A 20,751-nucleotide genomic window follows, 5' to 3' on the forward strand; every position below is an offset into this window, starting at 1 on the left:
AAGCAAAATTCTACATCTAAATGCTTGCATGGGTAAATTGGAATGATGCCTATGTTTTTTTTCCTAACCTATATTAAAGTATTCAACTATACCTAGATTATTATCTAATAACTAGTAAATAAATAGCAATCTGACTTTCGTACAACCCAAATTCACTCTACATGATAAATTTTTACTTTATGTATAAGAGTTAATTTAGAGTTATTCCACCACTATCATTATTCACATAAAAAGCCTTGTTTAGTTGCACTTTCATCTACCTTAATCAACTGTACTAAGACGAATCCGAAGTTGACAATATATGCCTTTATATATGTTTGTTTAACCTATCTCTCTGGGCTACAACCTTGTTTAGTTCTGATTTTTTTTTTAGTTTTCGGAACTGTAGCACTTTCGTTTTTATTTGACAAACATTGTTCAATCATGAAGTAACTAGCCTTAAAAGATTCATCTCACAATTTACAGGTAAACTGTGCAATTATTTTTTATTTTCGTCTATATTTAGTGTCTCATACATGTGCCGCAAGATTCGATGTGATGAGAAATATTAAAAAAAATTTGGTTTTCAGGGTGAACTAAACAAGGCCTAAATCCACAATCTTAACACTGGCGTACGGGTCACGTTTAAATATAAAGCTAGGATGTCACGATCCACGATGTTTGATCCATTCTCTCTCTTAGGTCTCATGTTCAATTTTGGCTTCTGAAAAAAAGGGTTCGATGCTCAGATATCGTGCTCGGTTCGAATGTTGAGTTTGATGGTTGGAGTTTTGATCACATTACAGTTGCTTTTATGCAAAAGCTGAGACTGGGATAGATCCACAGAAGGAAAAATCTCACATGGCACCATTGGACTCTGCTCAAGCTGTCAAGCAGCTCGGGATCATCATGACGATGACGGACGAAGCAGGCGAGCTACTACTACTACCCTCCAGCCGGGCCTGACGAGGGCGACGACCCGGGATCTGACAATCCCAAATTCCAACGCGCTGAGCGGCGTCAGCTGCCAACGCCGCCGCCGCAGCTCAAACGTGCGCCGCAACCACGTGTCCCGTCGCACGCCCCGCGTCAGCGGCATCTGTAAAGCCCCCCTTGTCGCCGCTCCGGCGTCCACCCCGCCCCCGCCCCCGCGCTTTTATTCCCCACTGCACCGCATCTCCCCCTCCCCTACGATGCCGTTGCGCACCTCCTCTCTCACCGCCCCGAGACCTCCACGCTTCCCTCACCGCCCTGAACCGTGGCGCCTCCCCCCGCTGCCTCCGCCGCCGCGATGCTGCTCGCGGCAGAGCCCGACGACGCTCATGAGGAAGGGGAGAATCAGCAGCTGCTAATCACGACGAAGGGAGGGCCCGGGCTTGAGGGACTGGTGGTGGGGAGCTACTGCCACGATGTGCTGATCCGGGGCGGGCGCGTAGTGGGGGAGACGCTCGGCGGGGCTGCGGCCTTCGTGTCCAACGTGCTCGACGCCGCCTCGCCCCAGGACGCTGCGCTCAACGGGACAGCCCCCTTCGTCGTCGTGGCCAAGGTGGGCCACGACTTCGTCTACGCCTCCGCGCCGGCGCCCGCGCGGCATCCGCCTCTGCTCTGCGCGTCGCCGACCACCTCCTTCCACGCCCAGTTCTCGGAGACCGCCGCCTCGGCGCACGCCCCCGACCGGGAGCTCCGGCGCGTGCGCGCCTGCGACCCGATCTACCCCGCCGACCTTCCCGACCGCCGCTTCGCCTACGGCCTCGCCGTCGGCGTCGCCGGGGAGGTGCTACCGGAGACGCTCGAGCGGATGATCCGGCTCTGCCGCGCGGTGCTCGTGGACGCGCAGGCGCTGATCCGGGCGTTCGACGGCGACGGCGCCGTCGGCCACGTGGCGCTTGACGATACGCCGTACGCGCGGCTTCTGCCCCGGGTGGCGTTCGTTAAGGCGTCGTCGGAGGAGGCGCCATACGTCGGGGTGGAAACGACGAGGCAGCGGTGCTGCGTGATCGTCACGGAGGGGAGGGACGGGTGCCGGCTGTACTGGGACGGTGGGGAGGCGCGCGTTGCGCCGTTCCCCGCCGTCCAGGTGGACCCTACTGGCGCCGGAGACAGCTTTCTCGCGGGTTTTGCAACCGGACTGCTGTGGGGGTTGTCGGCGACCGACGCCGCGCTGCTGGGGAACTTCTTCGGCGCCGCTGCGGTATCGCAGGTCGGCGTGCCCACCTTCCATCCCAAGATGTTGCAGGTTTGCACCATTTCACTTGTTCAGCTCCTTGTACACTCGGATTGGGGAGAATCATTCTGTTCATGTTGATAAGTTATTAAGTTCTTGGCCATTTTGTTAAATGCGACACTTATCAGAGGCAAAATCGTTGCTTTAACAGACTGCGGCCTCGAAATGACACGATTTCATCGATGGCATTTTCAGATGATTTAGACCTATGCTCGAGCAGTATTTGACTGTTAGGGACCTGAGTTTTTAAAATGAGCCTCACATACTTTTTAAATTCTGATTTCTGACGATATTATCAAGGGCTGAATCGTCTGGCCTGGCCACCATTTACTAGGCTGACTTTGAGGCTGAAGGAAATAGCAGCCATAAGGATCATGTTGGTGTTAATAATCGGGAAAAGAAGAAGAAGAAGAGAGAGCGTTGCGTGGAACTATAGCAGTATTGTTTTTCTGATAAAAGAAGGCATACAGTTGATACCTAAAATGAGTATATTTGTCCTGCTCGCTTGAACTTATCTACCAAATCTGTCACTCAGCAGTGTTTTTCTCTCACAATAAATCAGCGCTTGTTAATGATCCTTCTATGTACCTGCAAAGTATATTTTTATGGCTAGCATTAGCATATAGATAGTGACTTGGATTTATGTGGATAGTGACTTGGATTGCTTTGTGGCTTGCTTGGTTCTAAGAACATATTCTAGCATCCACGATATTGCCATCTCTCCTTTTTATGAGGACCGTCGATCCAATTATTAATTTTCATACTCACACACACACAAAAAAAAAAAATGTCACATTCACACCTTCCTCAAGGTCATTTTAGGATGATGCCCAATGTAGAGCCTTAGAATGTGTTACCAGTTTCAGTGTTAACAATCTTCATTTTTGGTCCAGTTTCCAGGAATCTAAAAATCTTGATTTTTTTTGGTAAGAGTAAATAGTTACTACGTATATATTTATTAGTTACATATCCTTTACTGCTCAATAGCTGAATCCTTGTAGTTGTAGGCACATATACCTCAACATTGTTGGCTTGTATTTGGTGTACTTACTGAATGTTTTGCTTCTATGGAATTACTGATCCTTTTCTTATTTCAACTGGGTGCAGGCAGTTAAAGAAATACTTGAAGAGAAGACAACAAAACGATATAGTCCGTGTATAAACGGCACTAGTTTTACCTTCGAGAAGTCAAATTTGCACAATGAGTTACACGCAGCTCTCCAAGAAGCGGCGATGCTGATGTCTGAACAGCAGCAGGCTGATAAGGCCAACGGCAATGGTGGTGATATTTGCTCGCCATAGGAACTTTACTTCACAGTGAAGCAGTCAGACGCCAAACTGAAAGTTCGTGGCAAAATAACCCAGCACTGCAATACAGATCTCACATTGAGGTCTGTAAACACGTTGCCAACAAGTGGAGAAAGTTTGTACATTAGTACATACGTTCTATCGGCTTATACTAGTGTACTGCTGGTGAGGCCGTGAGGGTTCGTTTCTACCTGCTATTGCTGAGGAGAAAGTGAAAAGCAGTTGAGCTGTGACGCTTGTACGCATCCTGTTTTATTGAGCTTTCTGGCATCGTGCGGTTAACGTTTTACCATTATATGTCGACTTTTATCAAGATCTAGCGTTTTTACCCTGCCGACAAGGGGATTTATGACTGAAATGAGAACGGGCCAACACGCAAGTTAGCGCGTCACGGATGTCTGAATTCGCTTTCAACATCTAGCATTTTGGTTACTCAAAACAGAACCAATAGAAACAACATAGTTTTTTTTTTCATTCAAGGTCTTTGGTTCAATGATAAGCCCTATACATATACACGATTCAGATTCAAAATCACTGGTCAGTTAAAAAAATGTTTCACAACAACAGGCAGATCATCTTGGATCCGGCGTTTAAACTGCAGCCGCAACGAAGAAACTCAAGTAATTGTGGCTGACACAAAGTCGGCCATATAAAATTTGCAGTTCTCCGTGTTTCGGAGATAGACATCCAATGTTACACCTCTTAGTTTGTATCTTGCTGCAACTCTCCCCTTGCGGCAATGAATAAGTTACCAAAGGCACAATTACTGGCAGGAACCGCATACCTTCTTTCACAAAATTGCTTGAGCTCAGGTATAACTGCCTCGGCTGGTGCAGAAAGAAGTTGTCATAGAGCTGCTGCGGTAGCATACAAAATAAAGAACACACTAGACAAGAGAAGTAGCAAGAGTCCTCACCACCACATTCTTACAAAGCCAATGCTCGACGATATGCTTTCTAGCTGTTGCTGTAGAGAAGGTGTTCAGAAGCAAGAAATGAATAGAACATGATCGAATATGTGAGCTGGCTGTACAAGGTGCTTACAGTTGGGCATCAGTAGATGTTCTTTTTGATTTGTGCTTTGACTTCTTTTCTTTCTTCTTATGCCTGTAGAAATGCGTGGATCGCAAAAAATGAGCAGGGTGAGTTGTAATAAACCATAAAGATTTTTTTTTTCAAATGGCTAATAAACCATAAAGATGCTGGCACAAAGAATGAATGAAACGAGAGAGCCTACTCATCATGTGAGCTTGGATCCCAACAATGTTTCAGCTTGCGGTCAACGTGCCTCAGGTCCTTAACGGTAGGTATATTAAGCTGGTCAACCTGCAAGATGCACAAAGAATACAAAGAGAATGACAAAGTTACAGTAGCTATCAAAATGATTATGATATATGGTGGGTAACAAAGAATAGCAGAGACATGCCCATATGGTTACAAAATAAAGAGCAGAATTTGCATACTAGAAGAAACTCATATTAGTTCACTAAGCCTAATATTGCCCAGCTTTAAGTTTCCAACATAGTTCTGTGGGCCCAATTGCAAGATCTACATCACAATTGTCAATGGGGCTAGCTCTTCTATGAGTATGCACTAAAGACATTTTTTAGGGGGCACAAAGGTCAAAAGGGAATCTTAAGAATAATAAAAAAAAAGGCCTCTTTACTGCAAAGACAAAATTTCTCACTACCTCGTGGGGTCAAGTGTAGATGGAACCTAAATAGAGCTTCTATATTTTTGTGTCAAACAGAAATATTTTACTTGGATATAAAATACACCTCCCATGCATAATAAGATACCATAACGTACTACAACAATATCATAGTGGCACTGAATATTAAAATTTGGTAAAAAAAAATCTGTTGTGCTCTGTATTGCTAACTAAATAGGAGTTAGGAGTTACTCTCAGTCTCAGTGCTCAGTATTTGGCTCTAGTGAGCCTTTTAGTTTACCATTGTGAATTCTCTTTAAAAAGAGACCACATGTAAGTCCTACCCTTTACTAGCAGTGACTAGTGATTAAAAAAATACTTATCATGACTCTGGTCTTGATGTTTATCATGCACTCCAAAATAACATGGGGTTTTAGAGATAATAACATATCTGTTAGATAGATCAACAGCTTTCTGATAATTTATACATGTTCAACTAACCATCAAGTTTTCTAACCATCCTGTGTAACACAAAATTTATGCTAGGTGACTGAGCATGACATCAGTACTTTTCTTAGTGATCGATTATATCACTGGAAATTAATGCTGGCACAGCCCACATGTACATAAACTATATTTCCCAAAGCCAAATCCTTACCAAGTAATTGATTGTGTTGATTGACTGAACAAACTGTTCGACTGGACAATCAGAATGTTGCCTTGAGAAAATAGTTTCCAAGTATCTGCAACCAATCAATGAATTTAGTAACATGAAAACAATAAATTAGAGAAAGCAACCACATATTGAAAAACCCTGACATAAGGTATTCATAATAATTCAGATCAAATGTTCATGACCTTTCAAAATTGACGACCCTGAGAAGATCATTGGACTTGTGAAGGGCAGCCAGTGCCAACTACAAAATTTGAAACAAAGTAGATAATGAGATCAGTTGAAAAATTGAAGTGTGAGCAAGCTAAGCTTGAGAAGTATGCACGCTGGATGCTTTCTCAATCAGAAACAAAACCAAAGTAGTAAATTCAACAAAATGGTAATGATACCATAACTAAGAAGAGTTAGTGTAAGGTTACCTGCCCAGGAGTATAGAGAAGAGGTGCATCAGTCAACATCATTTTGTCAACATGGGATACAGCAGCTTGGCGCAACTCCTGCAAGCCAATCAGAGGTAAGGATGAACACTGTACAACTTGCAGAATATGGCGTAATCATTTTATTTTTAAACTGAGAGCACAACTTCCTAATCTAATGATGGTTGGAGTATACTGTTTTAGAAAAAATATATAAATGGTGTATCTTCACTGCAGAGAATAGCAATCTTATGACTCATGAATTCAAGTGCCAATTCAAATAGAAGCAGTTCCTCTAAGTCCTGGAAACTTGGTCACTGACACATGGACCAAGTCACAGTGACTTAACATCATAAGATCCCATCGCATATTCATTGTGCTTTACTGAAGGGAAAAGAAGTAATGTCCAATAGTGAGCCATGATAAATACTCCATCCCAAAATAACTACAGTTTTAGAGTTTGGATTTTGTCCCAAAAAAAAAGAGTACAGTTTTATCCTTTAGCCACCTAATGGGGCCCACTTAGTGAGCTGAATCGGCATAGGAAAAAAGAAACGCATGCCTTATCTACTCAGCATACACAAGTCATCACAGGCTCCCATCGGCCTCTCAGTCGCCGCTCCTCTCTCTTCCACCTTCCCTCCACGCCCCTCCCTTCCCTTCCCTAGCCCCTCAGATCCAGGCGGCAAGTATGGTGGCACAGGTGTTGACAATCACCAAAGCAAGCGGATGCTGTTGTGCGGCGTTTGCTGATGCAGCAGGAGGTTGAGTTGGGGCATGAAGCGAAGCAGCCGATCTGCACCCGCAGGCTCCGGTTTGGACATGGGGAAGGTTGTAGCCATGGGCACGGCTTTGGGGAGATGCCCACCCTTCCTGTTATGCTCCTCTACTGCTCGAAGCTTGTGTCGGAGGGATATAGCATGCCAAGGGAATGCGCATGTGTTTCCTTTTAAATTGTGCGTGTGCATTAAATTCCTTTCGGAACCGAAAGGCAACCAAATCTACATGGCAGCAAGTGCTCAACTAACTAGGGGCACCTGCATCTTACCCACCACCACTAATTGGTCTGAAAAAATCCTAAAACTTCAATTATTTTGGGACGTATGGAGTAGTAGATAGCTGCAAATTGTGTTTCATCTACTATGTACATCTTAGGCACCTGACTCAGTTTTCCTGATTAGATTGTCCTATTCCATCAGTGTGGAGATCGCCGAATATGAAATACAAACACTGTAACCATAACCAAGATGATTCAATGTTTGCCCTTGTCACAAGCAGAATTATTAACATGGTAGTATTCTAACTAAAATTATAAACTTCTAATCTAATTCTAAAAGTGTGAACTGTGAACTAATGTTAGAATCTTGGTACCAGTACCATCAACTCTGTGCAATTACAATACTAAATGTGTCATAATCACTCACAATTTCTAGATCGATTTCTGGCATTTGTAAGAGACTGCGACAAAGAAAGTAGCTGGTAGAAAATATTTTGCACATGAACATGTTTACCTAAGCTTGTGCACATTGGAACACGTAAAAAAAAAGAGTAAACAGCAAATGTTACCTTCAAACGCTGGAATGGACCATTACCTACCCTGCAAAAATCCTTCATACAAAAAGCAATAGTATTAGACAATAAACAGTGCAGTGGAAAGACTGAACCATCAAGAATTTATAACAGTGAATGACATGGAACTCCTAAAACAAAGCAACACAAAAAACTCTACTTGTTAATTTGCAGCACAAAACAAGTACAAACTTACCTCTAGGTCATCAATAAATCCTTCAATCGATCGATATGGAGCATAAACAATGAGGTCAAAATCTAAAGTCTGGAAGCCAACAAGAAACTTAATGTCATATTCAGGTTGCTTGGAGATACTATAAAAAAACAAAATGTGGAAGTGGCATACTTTAAGAAGAATCATCTCATTATTTAGAATGATCTGGTGGTCCTGCTGAATTCCTTTACCAAGTTCCTCAGCAGAAACATGGTTTTCTTCCACTTTGCAAGAAGCATATACACATGTTAACCTGTGAGATGAAAGTTGGTTAGCTGGAATTTCCAGACAAAGCACTAAATACATTCAGGAAATCAACCTTGAATGTATAGGCATAGAACAAGACACAGCACACTGATAGTTTTCATCAAGACACACACACATCACTCTTCACATAATACGATTCAGAGAACTTAGCTAAGCATGCGTACACTAGAAATCAACCTTAACATTCACAGACATAGAACCATAATTGTTATCATTACTGCTTAGTGCCCTGCTTACATGATATGCTTTGGGTGATGCTCCATTACAGACCATTGTAAATAGAATCTCTTGAAATATATTATTGCTGTAGCCTGCAAAGCAATAAGCAACCATGAGCAACCAGAATCATAAGCTCACAAAGGTTCCATCTTGGAAGAGGGGATTCTTTACCTGGATTTTGTGAGGGAACTTGAATGCAGCACATACTTCCTGAATTTTCTGCTCGTAAAATACCCGTGTCAATTGCTCCTCTTCGTAAGACAGAGGTTTTATACCCGAACTACCCTCAACTGATCCAAAGAAAACTATTTCAACACTAGTGTGACAAAGCGCAAGAAGAAAAATCATGAAAGCACAATTCTTTGGAGTGAACCGGTGATGCATATTTCATATTTTGGAGTGCTACAAATAGCACGGGTGAGTTCTAAACCAACCAATGTCGCATACCATGATCCGGTGCGGGCTCTGGGTAGGAGACCGAGCCATCAAGCAGGTCCACACTAAGCCGCGTCGTCCCATACTTCACAAAGAGCACGACAAGAACGATGAGTAAATTCGGCATTAGCTAACCAAAACTGCTGATGAAGTAGATACGGCTACTCAGGGGAAGCAATGCCACCCAACCTGCGCAAGGGTCTGAACAGCCCGCTGGTTTGCCGCCGCCCACCTCTCCATCTGCGAAGCATAGCATAAGGGCGCGCGCGCGCGCCGTATTGTCAGAAGGTCAGAAAGGCGACGAGACCATTACAAAGCATAGGAAAGCAAACCCTGAGCGCCCGGGCTCACCAGATCGTGCGGCTGGAAGATCCACCTCTCCCGTTGGGTGGAGGTCCGGAAATCAGCCATCTTTGCGCTCCTCCTCCTTCACAGTCACCACAGCCGATCGAACCCTCGGTTCCGACAAGCGGCGAGTATAGCGGGACACCCACCACTTAGAGCGCAGGTGGCTGTGGAACGGAAAGTATGACACAACAGCAGGGTGCGCTGTTTGGGCGCGAAGCGCGGCGGCGAGCGGCGGAAAGACGCGCGGCGACGGATGGCAGCGGCGAGCGCCGGGGAGGTGGTGATTATGCGGTGGGGGAAGGGGGAAGCGAGCGAGTCGGTCTTTCTACGTGGTGCGGATCCAGCCCAGCCCAGACCAACAATCTGTCCTGTTCTAGGCCCAGTAAGGTTTTGAGCCCGTTTCGCTCTGGCCAATCCTGTCTGTCTCTCTGACTCTTATCACGCATTCACGCTAAACCGTGTTGAACCGAGCTCCTTCCTCCGTCTCCGTCTCCGTCTCCGCACCGCGGCCCTCGTCTCCGGCTCTCCGCTCCGCTCTAGTCGCTCCTTCCGCCGGCGAGTGGCCGTTGCTGCAGCGAGGAGAAGAGAGCGGAGATGGGCGACGAGCGGGTGAAGGCGGAGGCGCTGCAGATCCTGGGCCTCTTCCAGGTGCTCCCACGCCTCGTCGTCTTCGACCTCGACTACACCCTATGGCCCTTCTACTGGTCCGTCTCGTCTCTTTCCTCCCGCACTCTGATTTGATGACCGCCGCTAGGTGTTCCTTGTTTGTTCGATTGACTGACTGGTTTCTGATTTCGACAGCGAGTGCCGGTCCAAGAGGGATTCGCCGAGCCTTTTCAGGCACGCCAGGGGCATCATTTACGCGCTCAAGGAGAAGGGGATCGACATGGCGATTGCGTCTCGCTCGCCCACCCCGGACAAAGCCAAGGTATTCCTCGACAAGTTGGAGCTCCAGTCCATGTTCGTCGCCCAAGTAAGAATCCTTATTCCTTCCTCAACCGGCAGGGCCAAATTTTCGTGTGGGTTGTTGTTTCCCTTTCTGCATATAAGAATTCCTTTGTGGCTTTGTGCGCCATAGTTTAGGAAAATTCTTCTTAGTATACAGGGCGATCGATAACATATGAAACTGAAAATGGCCCTTTATGTGGCTATACCGCTATATATGCAAGCAAAGAGCGGTGCGAACAGCCGGTGTGTTACTTGTGCAGGTTTGTGAGGGTTACTGGGTTAGTTTCATCGAACACATTGGTAATGAACAACTTATATCAAAATATTTTTTGTTAATTGGCCACAAAGAAAATAATGAAATCTCAGTCCAATTCTAGAATTTGCAAATCTCAGTCCATCTTAACTAATACTACTATACTATAGTACTATCTTCCTCAAAAAGTGCACATATTGCCGCAATGTACTAAGAGCAACTCTAGGTGTTTCCTATAATTAACTTACTAAACCAATAAGTTTAGCAAGTTAACAAAATAAGTAGCAACCTTAATTTATTTCCCTCTCCAATAGTTTTTTATACTAGGTTCCTAAACGATTTTGCATTGAGAACCCTAAACTATTTCTAACCAACTAAACCTTTTTTTAATAGTTTCTTTGTCTCTTACCTGATGTCGAATCCTTTATTTTCTTAATACTTATGCTACTCCGATCTCCCGAGAAAAACGCCGCATGGGGAGCGGATATCAAGTGCGGAAACTTACGAGATGGAGAAACTATTTACCAATTCTTACTTTTAAGTAGTAGTTTTACTAAACTGTTGTAAGGATCTTTTTTCTCTTTTTGCAAAAAAACTGAGTAGGGAGTTCATTTAGAAAACTCCAGGAGTTGCTCTAAGATAGTGGCCTACGGTACAGTAAATTCGGTTATGTAACCATGAAAAAGTTCCATGCCCAATGATATGTTCCTTTAATGATCCTGCACGCCACACGATTCTATTTTCCTTGCTCAAGTTTTTTTCCCTGGACCAGATGCCTTTTCTGGTGTAAGAATAGAATGCTGAATACTATATTATTTTCTCTTGGCCATTGTATGAAGGAAATATTCTCCAGCTGGACCCACAAGACTGAGCATTTCCAAAAGATCCAGAGGAAAACTGGAATTCCCTACAAATCCATGCTTTTCTTTGATGACGAGGACAGGAATATTGATCCGGTAATCACTTATTCGCACTGTGCCTGCCTCATTCTAGCTATATCCAAATTTAGAATATATTTTCAGCGTCTTTCTGTTATATTGCTGGAGGCTATGGATATTTAGACGTGCTAATTGATTCCATGCTCAAGTATTCATGATTGGAAGGGATGCATAGCTTACTTCATAGAACAAAACTTACCTGAATTGTAGGTTAGTGGGTCTGCTCGTTCTTCTCTGCACTATATGATTAAAAACAATATTTTGGCTTATGTTGATCAAATGGCTTGATCATTGTAGAAACACACTAAAATAATTACATACGTTTAGGTATGGGCTATTTGGGTTCTTGCATACACCTTGGCTCCCCCAAAACACAGCACTCCTCTATAAGGCATAAGTATGTAGGTGTGGTCATATTGTAATTGCGCTTGCATACATGTCCATCTCAATTGCATGTATGCTCGCATAAAAGTTACTTTTATGGCACTCCTGGCTTCACGTCACCTTGACTGATAAGTATATTGATTTCTTGTTTACAGGTATCAAATTTGGGGGTGACGAGTGTTTTAGTAGAGAACGGGGTGAACCTTGACATGTTTAAGCTGGGTCTCAGTAACTTTGCAACAAAATATGCTGCCTCCAGCAGAAAGGAAGACGAATAACCTCGAGGAAAAGTGATACATTAGAAGAAAATACCTTCAAAACATTGTACTTGAATTTCTTGTGATCAATTGCCACTATATTCATGGACAATTTGTGGATGAAGGATGACCACACAGACTTAGCTTTTGAACTGATGCAACGCCTGTCTAGTATATTTATTTGAAGGCAAAACACTGTGTGTCTTTATTTCACGTGCCAAAACAATATATCGGTGCATCTATTTTGCTTTATTTTTGTGTCAGAATTTTCTTGTGCCTTGTAACGCCGCAAGTATTTTCTGTTGACCTGCGTTTTTCATGTTAAATTTTGTTTTTCAGTGAGATGTCTTGTTATATATATCTCTATAAAGTCATTCTCGTCTTCTATATTTAGCTAGCGAAAACAAAATGAAAGATGACTATATTTGGATGACCAGGAGGCAGTGTTTTCAAGACGTCCGATTAATCGCGACTAATCGTCCTGGACGGTTGGAGGTACTCGACCAGGGCCTCCAACTTGGCCAGAACGACCAGGAAACTGGTCGTCCGATTAGTCGTCGTCCAATCGCGATTAATCGTCCGTCCAGGTTGTCTGACGTCGATTAGTCGTCGTCCAATCGCGATTAATCGTCCGTCCAGGTTGTCTGGCGTCCAGTCAGGAGATGGTCCAGTCAGTAGATGGGCTGCATCTCAGAGTTTGAGCCTAGCTAGCTGCCTTATATTTTGGCCCAAGCCCATTAGGGTTTATGTTGTCTACCCCTCACTCATTTCAGCACAACACATTCATTCCCATCCTCTCCTCCCGTCCAGCTGCAGCAGCCACCTCCATTGCTGCCCTCCTCTCCTCCCTTCTGTCTCCCAGCTCCTCCTCCTCCTATCCTATCCTCCCTTCTGTCTCCCAGCTGCTCCTCCCTCCCTTCCTCCCTTCCAGCTGCCCTCCCTCTCTTCCTTGCAGCTGTGCAAGGGAGGAAGGCGCTCTGCAGCTTTATTTTTCTATAATTTCAGTTTGGCAGCAGCAGCCAGCAAGACAAGAAAGGGCTCTGCAGCAGCCAGGTAAGTGGCCAGCTGACCTATCTAGACTCTAGAGCCTAGAATATATAATATATATATATATAGCTACATAATATATATGGTATATATCAGTCCCCATATGTGTAGGGGACGACCAGGACGTCCAGGGGACTCGTCCAGGTTCGATTAATCGTCCTGGACGACCTGGACGGTCCTCCGGTGTCCAGACACGACCAGCCGTCTTGAAAACATTGCCAGGAGGGTAGTTTTTTTTTACCAAAACATGTATTCCTAGCATTTAGGAAGGATATGAAGAGTCTCTTGGATCCAGCTGAAACATGTATTCATCATTTAGCACTTAGTTCATGTTGTCATCCAGCTGCTTGGTTTGCATCCAAACTTGCAGACAAGTGGACATACCCAAAATTGGCACATCAATTATGTCATCAAGATCAAATTGATGCCCATACTTGTCAAATTTGCCATTTTTAATTTGAAACATAAACATGCCAAATTTTGAAATAGGACAAGCTTAGAATTTTTGGGTAGCGTGTTTGGTTGGTTGCAAAACTTGCCACGTCATATCTCATATCTTAACGCGATGCAATTTCATGTACGTGAGGTTATTAACGAAGTTCGCCAAAAGTGTTATGATCGGTTTATTCGCTGCATTTGTTTATAGGGCCAATAAAATGTTGCACCACCAAAGGTGCTAGACTGCTAGCGATGATCCTTAGCGCATGTATATAATGTCAATGTACCTTCACCAGAAACATTTTAGAGTACCAATTCTAGTTTTATCCCACATTGGCATAATCTGGTTTGCCTATAATGATAAAATATAAGAAAAAACATAATGATCTTATTATAGGTACAAAGTGTCTTAAGTCAAGACTCCACTTAGCTAGTGAACTTAACTATGAATCTTCCATGTCACTCTCACCCGGCTTCTAGGCCTTTCCAAAATTATTATGGTAGGGCTTCTCCTATCGTTGCTTTCTTCTTCTTTTGTGCTTAGAATAGTGGATCTATGGGATATTTATAGTCGTCGTAGGTTAATTCATAGCTCGAGGTAGTACTTGCAAGTTGCAGGCAAGGATGGAGTGGGTGGAACAATGTGGCCCGATTGATGCTGCTTAGGCCATCTAGGTTGGAATCTTCACCACATGACACTTTATTTTTTCACATGAATACTCCTAATTATTTACTTAAGTTACTAGTAATGACAATAATCTGATGGAGTAGGTGTCACATCGATTACCTTATTTGAGGTTGTTCATCATTCTATCAGATTCATTATCTCAACTTGTTCATTTTGTAATATCGATCATATCGTTTCTAGTTATATCACATGTTGGAGGATGGGTTTTGAACTTTGGCCCATGTGCTAGGTTTATTTATACTTTTTTTCCATTTCTCTAACTTTAACACACTAGTGACCATCAAGTCTCGAGTGCTTGCAATTATAAAGGATATAAACTGAACGAAGACACGTTAGTCAGATCGCTCCACAAGTTCATCATTTTCAGCCTACGTTTTGCTCAATGACTTCATATGCTTGACAATACATGATTCAGTATATCGGTACATGAAATGGGGTGTTACTTGAGTTTTAATACTACATCGTGATCAAAATGACTAGTGTTGCCCATTCTGGCCAATGTTAACTAGTATTGCCATGTATCAAAGGTTGGGTTGGGATGGAATTACTTATGTACAATCTAGGTCTAGTAATCGGTAAGTACCGTGGAGCGATATTAGTTTGTCTGGTGGAGGAACCGTGTTGACCACCGACAAAAAGAGGTGAGACATAGAAAAGTCATAGTCTATGAACAATACATTCAAATGAAATTCTGACCGTACCATTGCGTTGTCACAAAATAATGTAAAAACACATATACGATAAGACCCCATTAAAACACATTTGGATGATATTTTCATAGAGAGTATTTTTAAAGAAGTTTGATTTTTTTTTCATCGAGCAGAACAGTGTCTTTGGTTTATTGTCTTACTGTACAATTAGTTCATAATTAGGATAAAAATGTTTCTAGATTCATGAGAAAAAAATTCCACCTTAATAAAATAAAAATATGTTCCCTTTGCTCATTTGCAATGTTCCAATATACTAATATCGTTATCCTGATTCTACTAATTTAAACAGAAAAATATTCCGCCAGCCATTGGTTATAGGGAAAAAGAGTAAATGAGAATTATATCGTAATAATATAAATTAAATAAATAATAAATAAATCTATATTTTTCTATCTATAAAAAGAGAAATTTTCAGTCTGCCGTCTAAATCTTCTGCCAACATGTGTCGTCTTCGGGTGGCTTGAAACCCGGTGGAAGAGGAATCAAAATTTTTTAAAGTTCCTAATGCAAAATCTCCTAATACATAATAATATATATATCAGAGCACGTTGAGAATAAAGAAAAGTATAGGGGCCTAGATGTAAAGCTCCAAATTTCTATCCGCCCCTCGAAGAGTCTGGGCCGTGGCTCTGCAGCGCCCCGCGGAGTATCGGGAGCGGCGGGGCGAGAGGCGCACCTGGCCGTCGGGATGGCCACGGAAGGGGACTGGGAGGAGCGCTGGAGAGGCCGGAGTCAGCGCCGCTCCACGGGCGCGCCCTCCAACCTGACCTTCTCCACGGCGTCGTCGGCCGTCGGCACGAGCCACTCTGAGGACTCCAGCGCGGTCGTTCGGCCGGCGGCGAGCAAGTCGTCGGGCTCGGGCTCGGTCTCGGTCTCGTCGGCGCGGAGCATCCTGGAGCTGTACGAGGAAGGCGGCGGCGGCCGCCAAGGAACGGGGCGAGGCGCTCGCCTTCGGCCGCCGCCGCGCGATGCCGCTCGAGTCCGTCATCGACGTCAGTGACATCGACGCCGTGCTCCAGCAGGCCGCGGAGGCAGACCAGCTCGCCGAGGCCGCGTCCGTCTCCTCCGACTCTGACCTCATCATCAACCTGTGAGCCCTCGCCTCCCTCTCCCCTTTCCTCCCCCATGGGGGTAATGAAATCCTGCCTCTTGTTCTGCTGGTGCTACGAAACTGGTGTGTTCTCTTGTTGCGGATTCTTACGGATTGGATTGTTTGCGCCAGGGATGCGACGGGGGAGACGAAAGAGGAGAGGCGGCAACTTTGTAAGGAGGAGGAGGCCTTGCACGCCAGCAGCCTCAGGGTTCCCAGGCGGTGAGCATTTCTGTTAGTTGATGGTGTTACTGTTTGTTCGTTTCTTATGCAAATTACTTACTGTTGTTTTATTTTCTTCTGTGAAGTTGGTTATGGTGGTTGATGCTCGGGATCCTTTATTCTACCGCTGCCCTGATCTTGAGGTACTGCTTTTCTTGATTTTGATATAAATTGTTTAGCTTTCAAATAGTATATAACTCGTAAACCAAACAAATGATGATGGCTTGCCAGACAATTCCTAAGACTCCCTCGATGTTGCAGAACTGTGCAGTATCAGTAAAATTGTTACATAAATCTTATTCATGAGTTGTTCAGAGTTATGTCTTTGTGCTTTCCTTATCCATTTTAACCAATTAATTTACAAATGGAAACTGTGTTTTTCCTGTATTTCTGGCAGAAGCAAGCCTGATATGTTTTTGTATCATGAAAAAACATCTGGAACTAAGATTTCCCTGATATCGTCACTTTGAAATATTATTTGCTGCCAGAATGCAATGAAAACCATGTTCCCCAGAAAATTGTATTCCTTTCAAAGCAAGCATATATTGATATCACTTTTCTATGTTCCGCGTTAGGATAAGCTTGCTATGACTTTTATTTTCTAGAAGTGTAGATTACATTTTTTAGGGATCTTTGTTCTTTCCTGGGAGTTTGTTTTCCCGTCAATCATTTTATGTTACACTTTATGTTTCTTTTTGTTGGTGAGCATCCTACCTTTTTTTCTACTTGTATAACTTGTGACATGGCTTTCTGTGTGTGTACTAGGCATATGCAAAGGAAATTGATGAGCACAAGAGAACAATGCTCCTTGTTAACAAGGCTGATCTATTGCCGTTAAATGTCAGGTCTGCATGTTGCTCATATGACTCGATTGTGTACTGCCTTTACTGCCGTAGCAGTGACATCATTTTACATTTGTTTAATGCAGGACGAGATGGGCTGATTATTTTAAGGCACATGATATTTTCTATGTGTTCTGGTCGGCTAAGGCTACCACTGCCACATTAGGGGTACTAAATATAGACAAAAATAAAAACTAATTGCACAGTTTGGTCGAAATTGACGAGACAAATCTTTTGAGCCTAGTTAGTCCATGATTGGATAATATTTGTCAAATACAAACAAAAAAGCTACAGTGTCCATTTTGCAAAATATTTTGGAACTAAACAAGGCCTAGAAGGCAAGAAGTTAAGTGGATACTCTGAAGAAGAATCTGCTTCACTTGATTTGGATACCAAGATATGGCAGAGATGAACTGTTGATGAAGCTGCAAGTTGAGGCAGAATCTATTGTAGCTCAGGGAAGGACCTCAACTTCTAGATGATCAGGAAGCCAGTTCTTCAAATTCTGTTTCTTGAGTGGCTAAGCATGTAGTTGTTGGATTTGTTGGCTATCCAAATGTTGGAAAGAGTTCATCAATAAATGCTTTGGTTGGGGAGAAGAGGACAGGTGTTACTCACACACCTGGCAAGACAAAACATTTCCAGACACTGATAATCTCCGAAGAGCTCACTCTTTGTGATTGCCCCGGTCTGGTCTTCCCATCCTTTCCAAGCTCAAGGCATGAGATGGTGGCATGTGGTGTGTTGCCGATTGATAGAATGACAAAGCACCGAGAAGCTATTCAAGTGGTCGCAGATCGTGTCCCAAGGGATATCCTTGAGCAGATTTACAAAATCACCTTGCCGAAGCCAAAGCCATATGAACCTCAGTCGCGGCCGCCAACTGCTGCTGAGCTGTTGCGGGCCTACTATGCATCTCGTGGGCATGCTGGTCTGCCGGATGAGACCAGGGCTGCTCGATAGATACTGAGGCCTTGTTCAGTTCATGAAATGTAACATTTTCATTTGTATTTGACAAAGTTTATCCAATTATAGACTAACTAGGCTCAAAAGATTTGTCTTGTAAATTACAGGCAAACTATGTAATTAGATTTTGTTTTTATCTATATTTAATATTTCATGCACGCGTTCAAAAATTTGATGTGACGGAGAAATCTTGAAAAAATTTGGAAAATTTTGGGACTGAAGGATTACATTGATGGTAAAATCCCACACTTTGAACTCCATCCTGGCGTAATAGAATCTGAGGTGGATGTAATGTATTCACCTTTCAGTGTCCATATAGGACTTGAGAGACACCGTACAATACGACTTACCTGTCGCTCGATGCCTCATCGTCTACACTTGGGCCAAATCGATTCCAGGCCTGCTGGGTCAATCAACGGACCGGATTGGTTTGGGCATAGACTAAATTTAGGGCTATGAAGTTAGAGATAGACAACGATCCCCTCACAAAAAATCCTCCGATTACTAAAAAAAGGAGATGGATGAATGTGGTGCTCGATTACTAAAAAAAAGGAGATGGATGAGTGTGGTGTGCACATCGCATTGGCTAATATCAGCTAGGCTTCGACACGGACCATACCTTTTTTTTGCCTTTCTGTTTTTTAGAAAAAAATTATATTTTTTATTTTTTATTTTCTACTATTAAATTGTGAAAATTTCAGTCTGTCCAAAATTTTCTGCCGTCGGTACCGAGTCTGCCCACGCGTCCATACGAATCTCCATTGCAATCGTTGGCTTCGACACTGGCAGAGAGGAAAAAAAGAATAAAAGTTTTTCTAAAAGTTCCTAATGCAAAATCTTCTTTATACATTATAGCACATTGAGAATAAAGAAATTATAAGAGATTAAATGCAAAGTGTTTATCCTATTAGTTTATTTTTCTTTTATTATTTAAATTGGCTGAAAATTGATAAATATATAGTAATTCATAAAAATTCTAAAAATTACAAAACAAATTTTGTTCAGCTCCACATATGTAGATCCATACCAACAAACTTCTCATGTTTTAATATAATACTAAGGTATATTAAGAGGTAATATTAGAGTAATTTAAGGTTTGACTAATTTCTATTATTATTATTAAATAAATATGTCTCCAAGCTATATATTATTGTAAATATTAACTATCTAATACCATAGATGTCATGTTATCAACAAAATAAATTGCAGACTTTAAATTTTATAAAAAAGAATAAATATAAATAGATATGTAAAATTATGTCATCACTTTCTATGGCCATTTAATATTTTTTCCGTTGTAACGCAAGGGCATATTTACTATTCTATACCTATCTATAAAGAGCCAAAATTTCAGTTTGCCAAATACTTTCTTCTGCCCATAATCCTGTCCGGTTAGGATCGCCTCCTGTGCGTGTTCGGTTACGATCGCCTCCTCCCTCCAAGGTTTCTAGAAGCCAAAAACAAAATAAAAAACATTCTAGGGTTCCTAATGCAAAATCTCATATTACTTACAATCGTTACGATGGAAGAGAGAAAAAAATAAAAAATTTCTAGAATTCCCAATGTAAAATCTCCAATTTATTTTTCTTTTATTTTTTAAATCGGCTGAAAATTAATAAATACATAGTAATTCATAGAAAAATCTAAAAATTATAAAACAAATTTTGTTCAGCTCCACATATGTAGATCCATGCAGTAAACAAAAATTATCACAAATTTTAGTACACTTTTTTTTGGAAATGCTTGCCTATGCTTTTTACTGTAAAATTAAAATTATAGTTATCTTGCTTCAATTATTATAAAAATTTAATGGTAGCCTATTTAATGTGATGCTTGATTCATATTTCATAGCAATCCTAATCTAAATTAAAAAATAATGCTAGCATCAAACTTCTCATGTTTTAATATAATACTGAGGCATATTAAGAGGTAATATTAGAGTGAGATAAAATTTAACTATTTTCTATTTTTATTATTAAATAAATATGTTTTAAGCTACATATTATTGTAAATATTAACTATCTAATACCATAGATGTTATGGTTATCAATAAAATAAATTATGGACTTTAAATTTTATAAAAAGGATAAATATAAATAGATATGTAGCATTATGTCATCACTTTATAGGGTTATTTGATGTTTTTCTTCCGTTGCAATATTACCAAATTGAGGAAAAGCAATTTTTTTAAAAAAAAAAATTTGTGGCCCCCGGCCCCCACTCCTCCCATGGCTCCGCTCCCCGTCCCCGTCCACCCGCCAATCGCTCCCATCTCCGTCCCGCCGCCGCCACTTCCTCCGTCAAGGGCGGAGGCGAGGCCGACTACGAGGTCTCCGACGACCACCGTGCCGCGTGGGAGCGTCACGAGCAATCAGTGCAGGAGCTCCTCTAGCAGCGCCGCGCCTACGCCATGGCCGTGTGGGCCTGCCTCTGCCGCCTCGACGAGCGTGAAATGGAGCGCCACGACCGCCTCCGAGCCCTCATGGTCCGGCTCGAGGCCGATGGCTAGGTCGACCGTCTCCTCCGCGCGCAGGAGGACGACCACGCTGCATGCACCGGCAAGGAGGAGCAGATTCAGTACCCCTTCTTCACCAAGGGCACGCAGGAGCTTCTCAAGGCGCGTGTCGACATTGCACAGTACTCGCTGCCCCGTGCCAAGGCCAGGA

At 42.8% G+C, this 20,751-nt stretch overlaps 3 protein-coding genes and 1 pseudogene across 4 annotated transcripts; 3 read left to right on the forward strand and 1 right to left on the reverse strand.

Annotated features, from left to right (window-relative positions):
* On the forward strand, window positions 945–3,806 carry LOC110434988 (inositol 3-kinase). Its single transcript, XM_021460163.1, has 2 exons — window positions 945–2,215; window positions 3,311–3,806. The coding sequence occupies exons 1-2, from the start codon at window positions 1,271–1,273 to the stop codon at window positions 3,503–3,505; spliced, it is 1,140 nt and encodes a 379-aa protein (XP_021315838.1). The 5' UTR covers window positions 945–1,270; the 3' UTR covers window positions 3,506–3,806.
* LOC8060506 (cyclin-H1-1) lies at window positions 3,962–9,704 on the reverse strand. 2 transcript variants are annotated; one of them, XM_021460178.1, is made up of 15 exons: window positions 9,306–9,704; window positions 9,144–9,194; window positions 8,967–9,039; window positions 8,691–8,809; window positions 8,538–8,611; window positions 8,166–8,286; window positions 8,016–8,084; window positions 7,817–7,858; window positions 6,254–6,331; window positions 6,020–6,078; window positions 5,820–5,904; window positions 4,748–4,836; window positions 4,555–4,617; window positions 4,428–4,471; window positions 3,962–4,338 (listed from the first exon to the last, which is right to left on the reverse strand). In XM_021460178.1, exons 1-14 carry the CDS (start codon window positions 9,363–9,365, stop codon window positions 4,468–4,470), a joined length of 987 nt encoding a protein of 328 aa, XP_021315853.1. In that variant the 5' UTR covers window positions 9,366–9,704; the 3' UTR covers window positions 3,962–4,338; window positions 4,428–4,467. The 2 variants fall into 2 exon arrangements, with proteins under 2 accessions (XP_021315853.1, XP_021315848.1); XM_021460173.1 differs by having other exon boundaries at window positions 4,428–4,477.
* LOC110434993 (magnesium-dependent phosphatase 1) lies at window positions 9,748–12,334 on the forward strand. Its single transcript, XM_021460181.1, has 4 exons — window positions 9,748–10,006; window positions 10,104–10,275; window positions 11,343–11,459; window positions 11,981–12,334. The coding sequence occupies exons 1-4, from the start codon at window positions 9,897–9,899 to the stop codon at window positions 12,101–12,103; spliced, it is 522 nt and encodes a 173-aa protein (XP_021315856.1). The 5' UTR covers window positions 9,748–9,896; the 3' UTR covers window positions 12,104–12,334.
* LOC8085970 lies at window positions 15,739–18,343 on the forward strand (annotated as a pseudogene).

The sequence above is a fragment of the Sorghum bicolor genome, chromosome 1 (genome assembly GCF_000003195.3).
Source record: "Sorghum bicolor cultivar BTx623 chromosome 1, Sorghum_bicolor_NCBIv3, whole genome shotgun sequence".
In the NCBI taxonomy this organism is placed as follows: Eukaryota; Viridiplantae; Streptophyta; class Magnoliopsida; order Poales; family Poaceae; genus Sorghum; species Sorghum bicolor.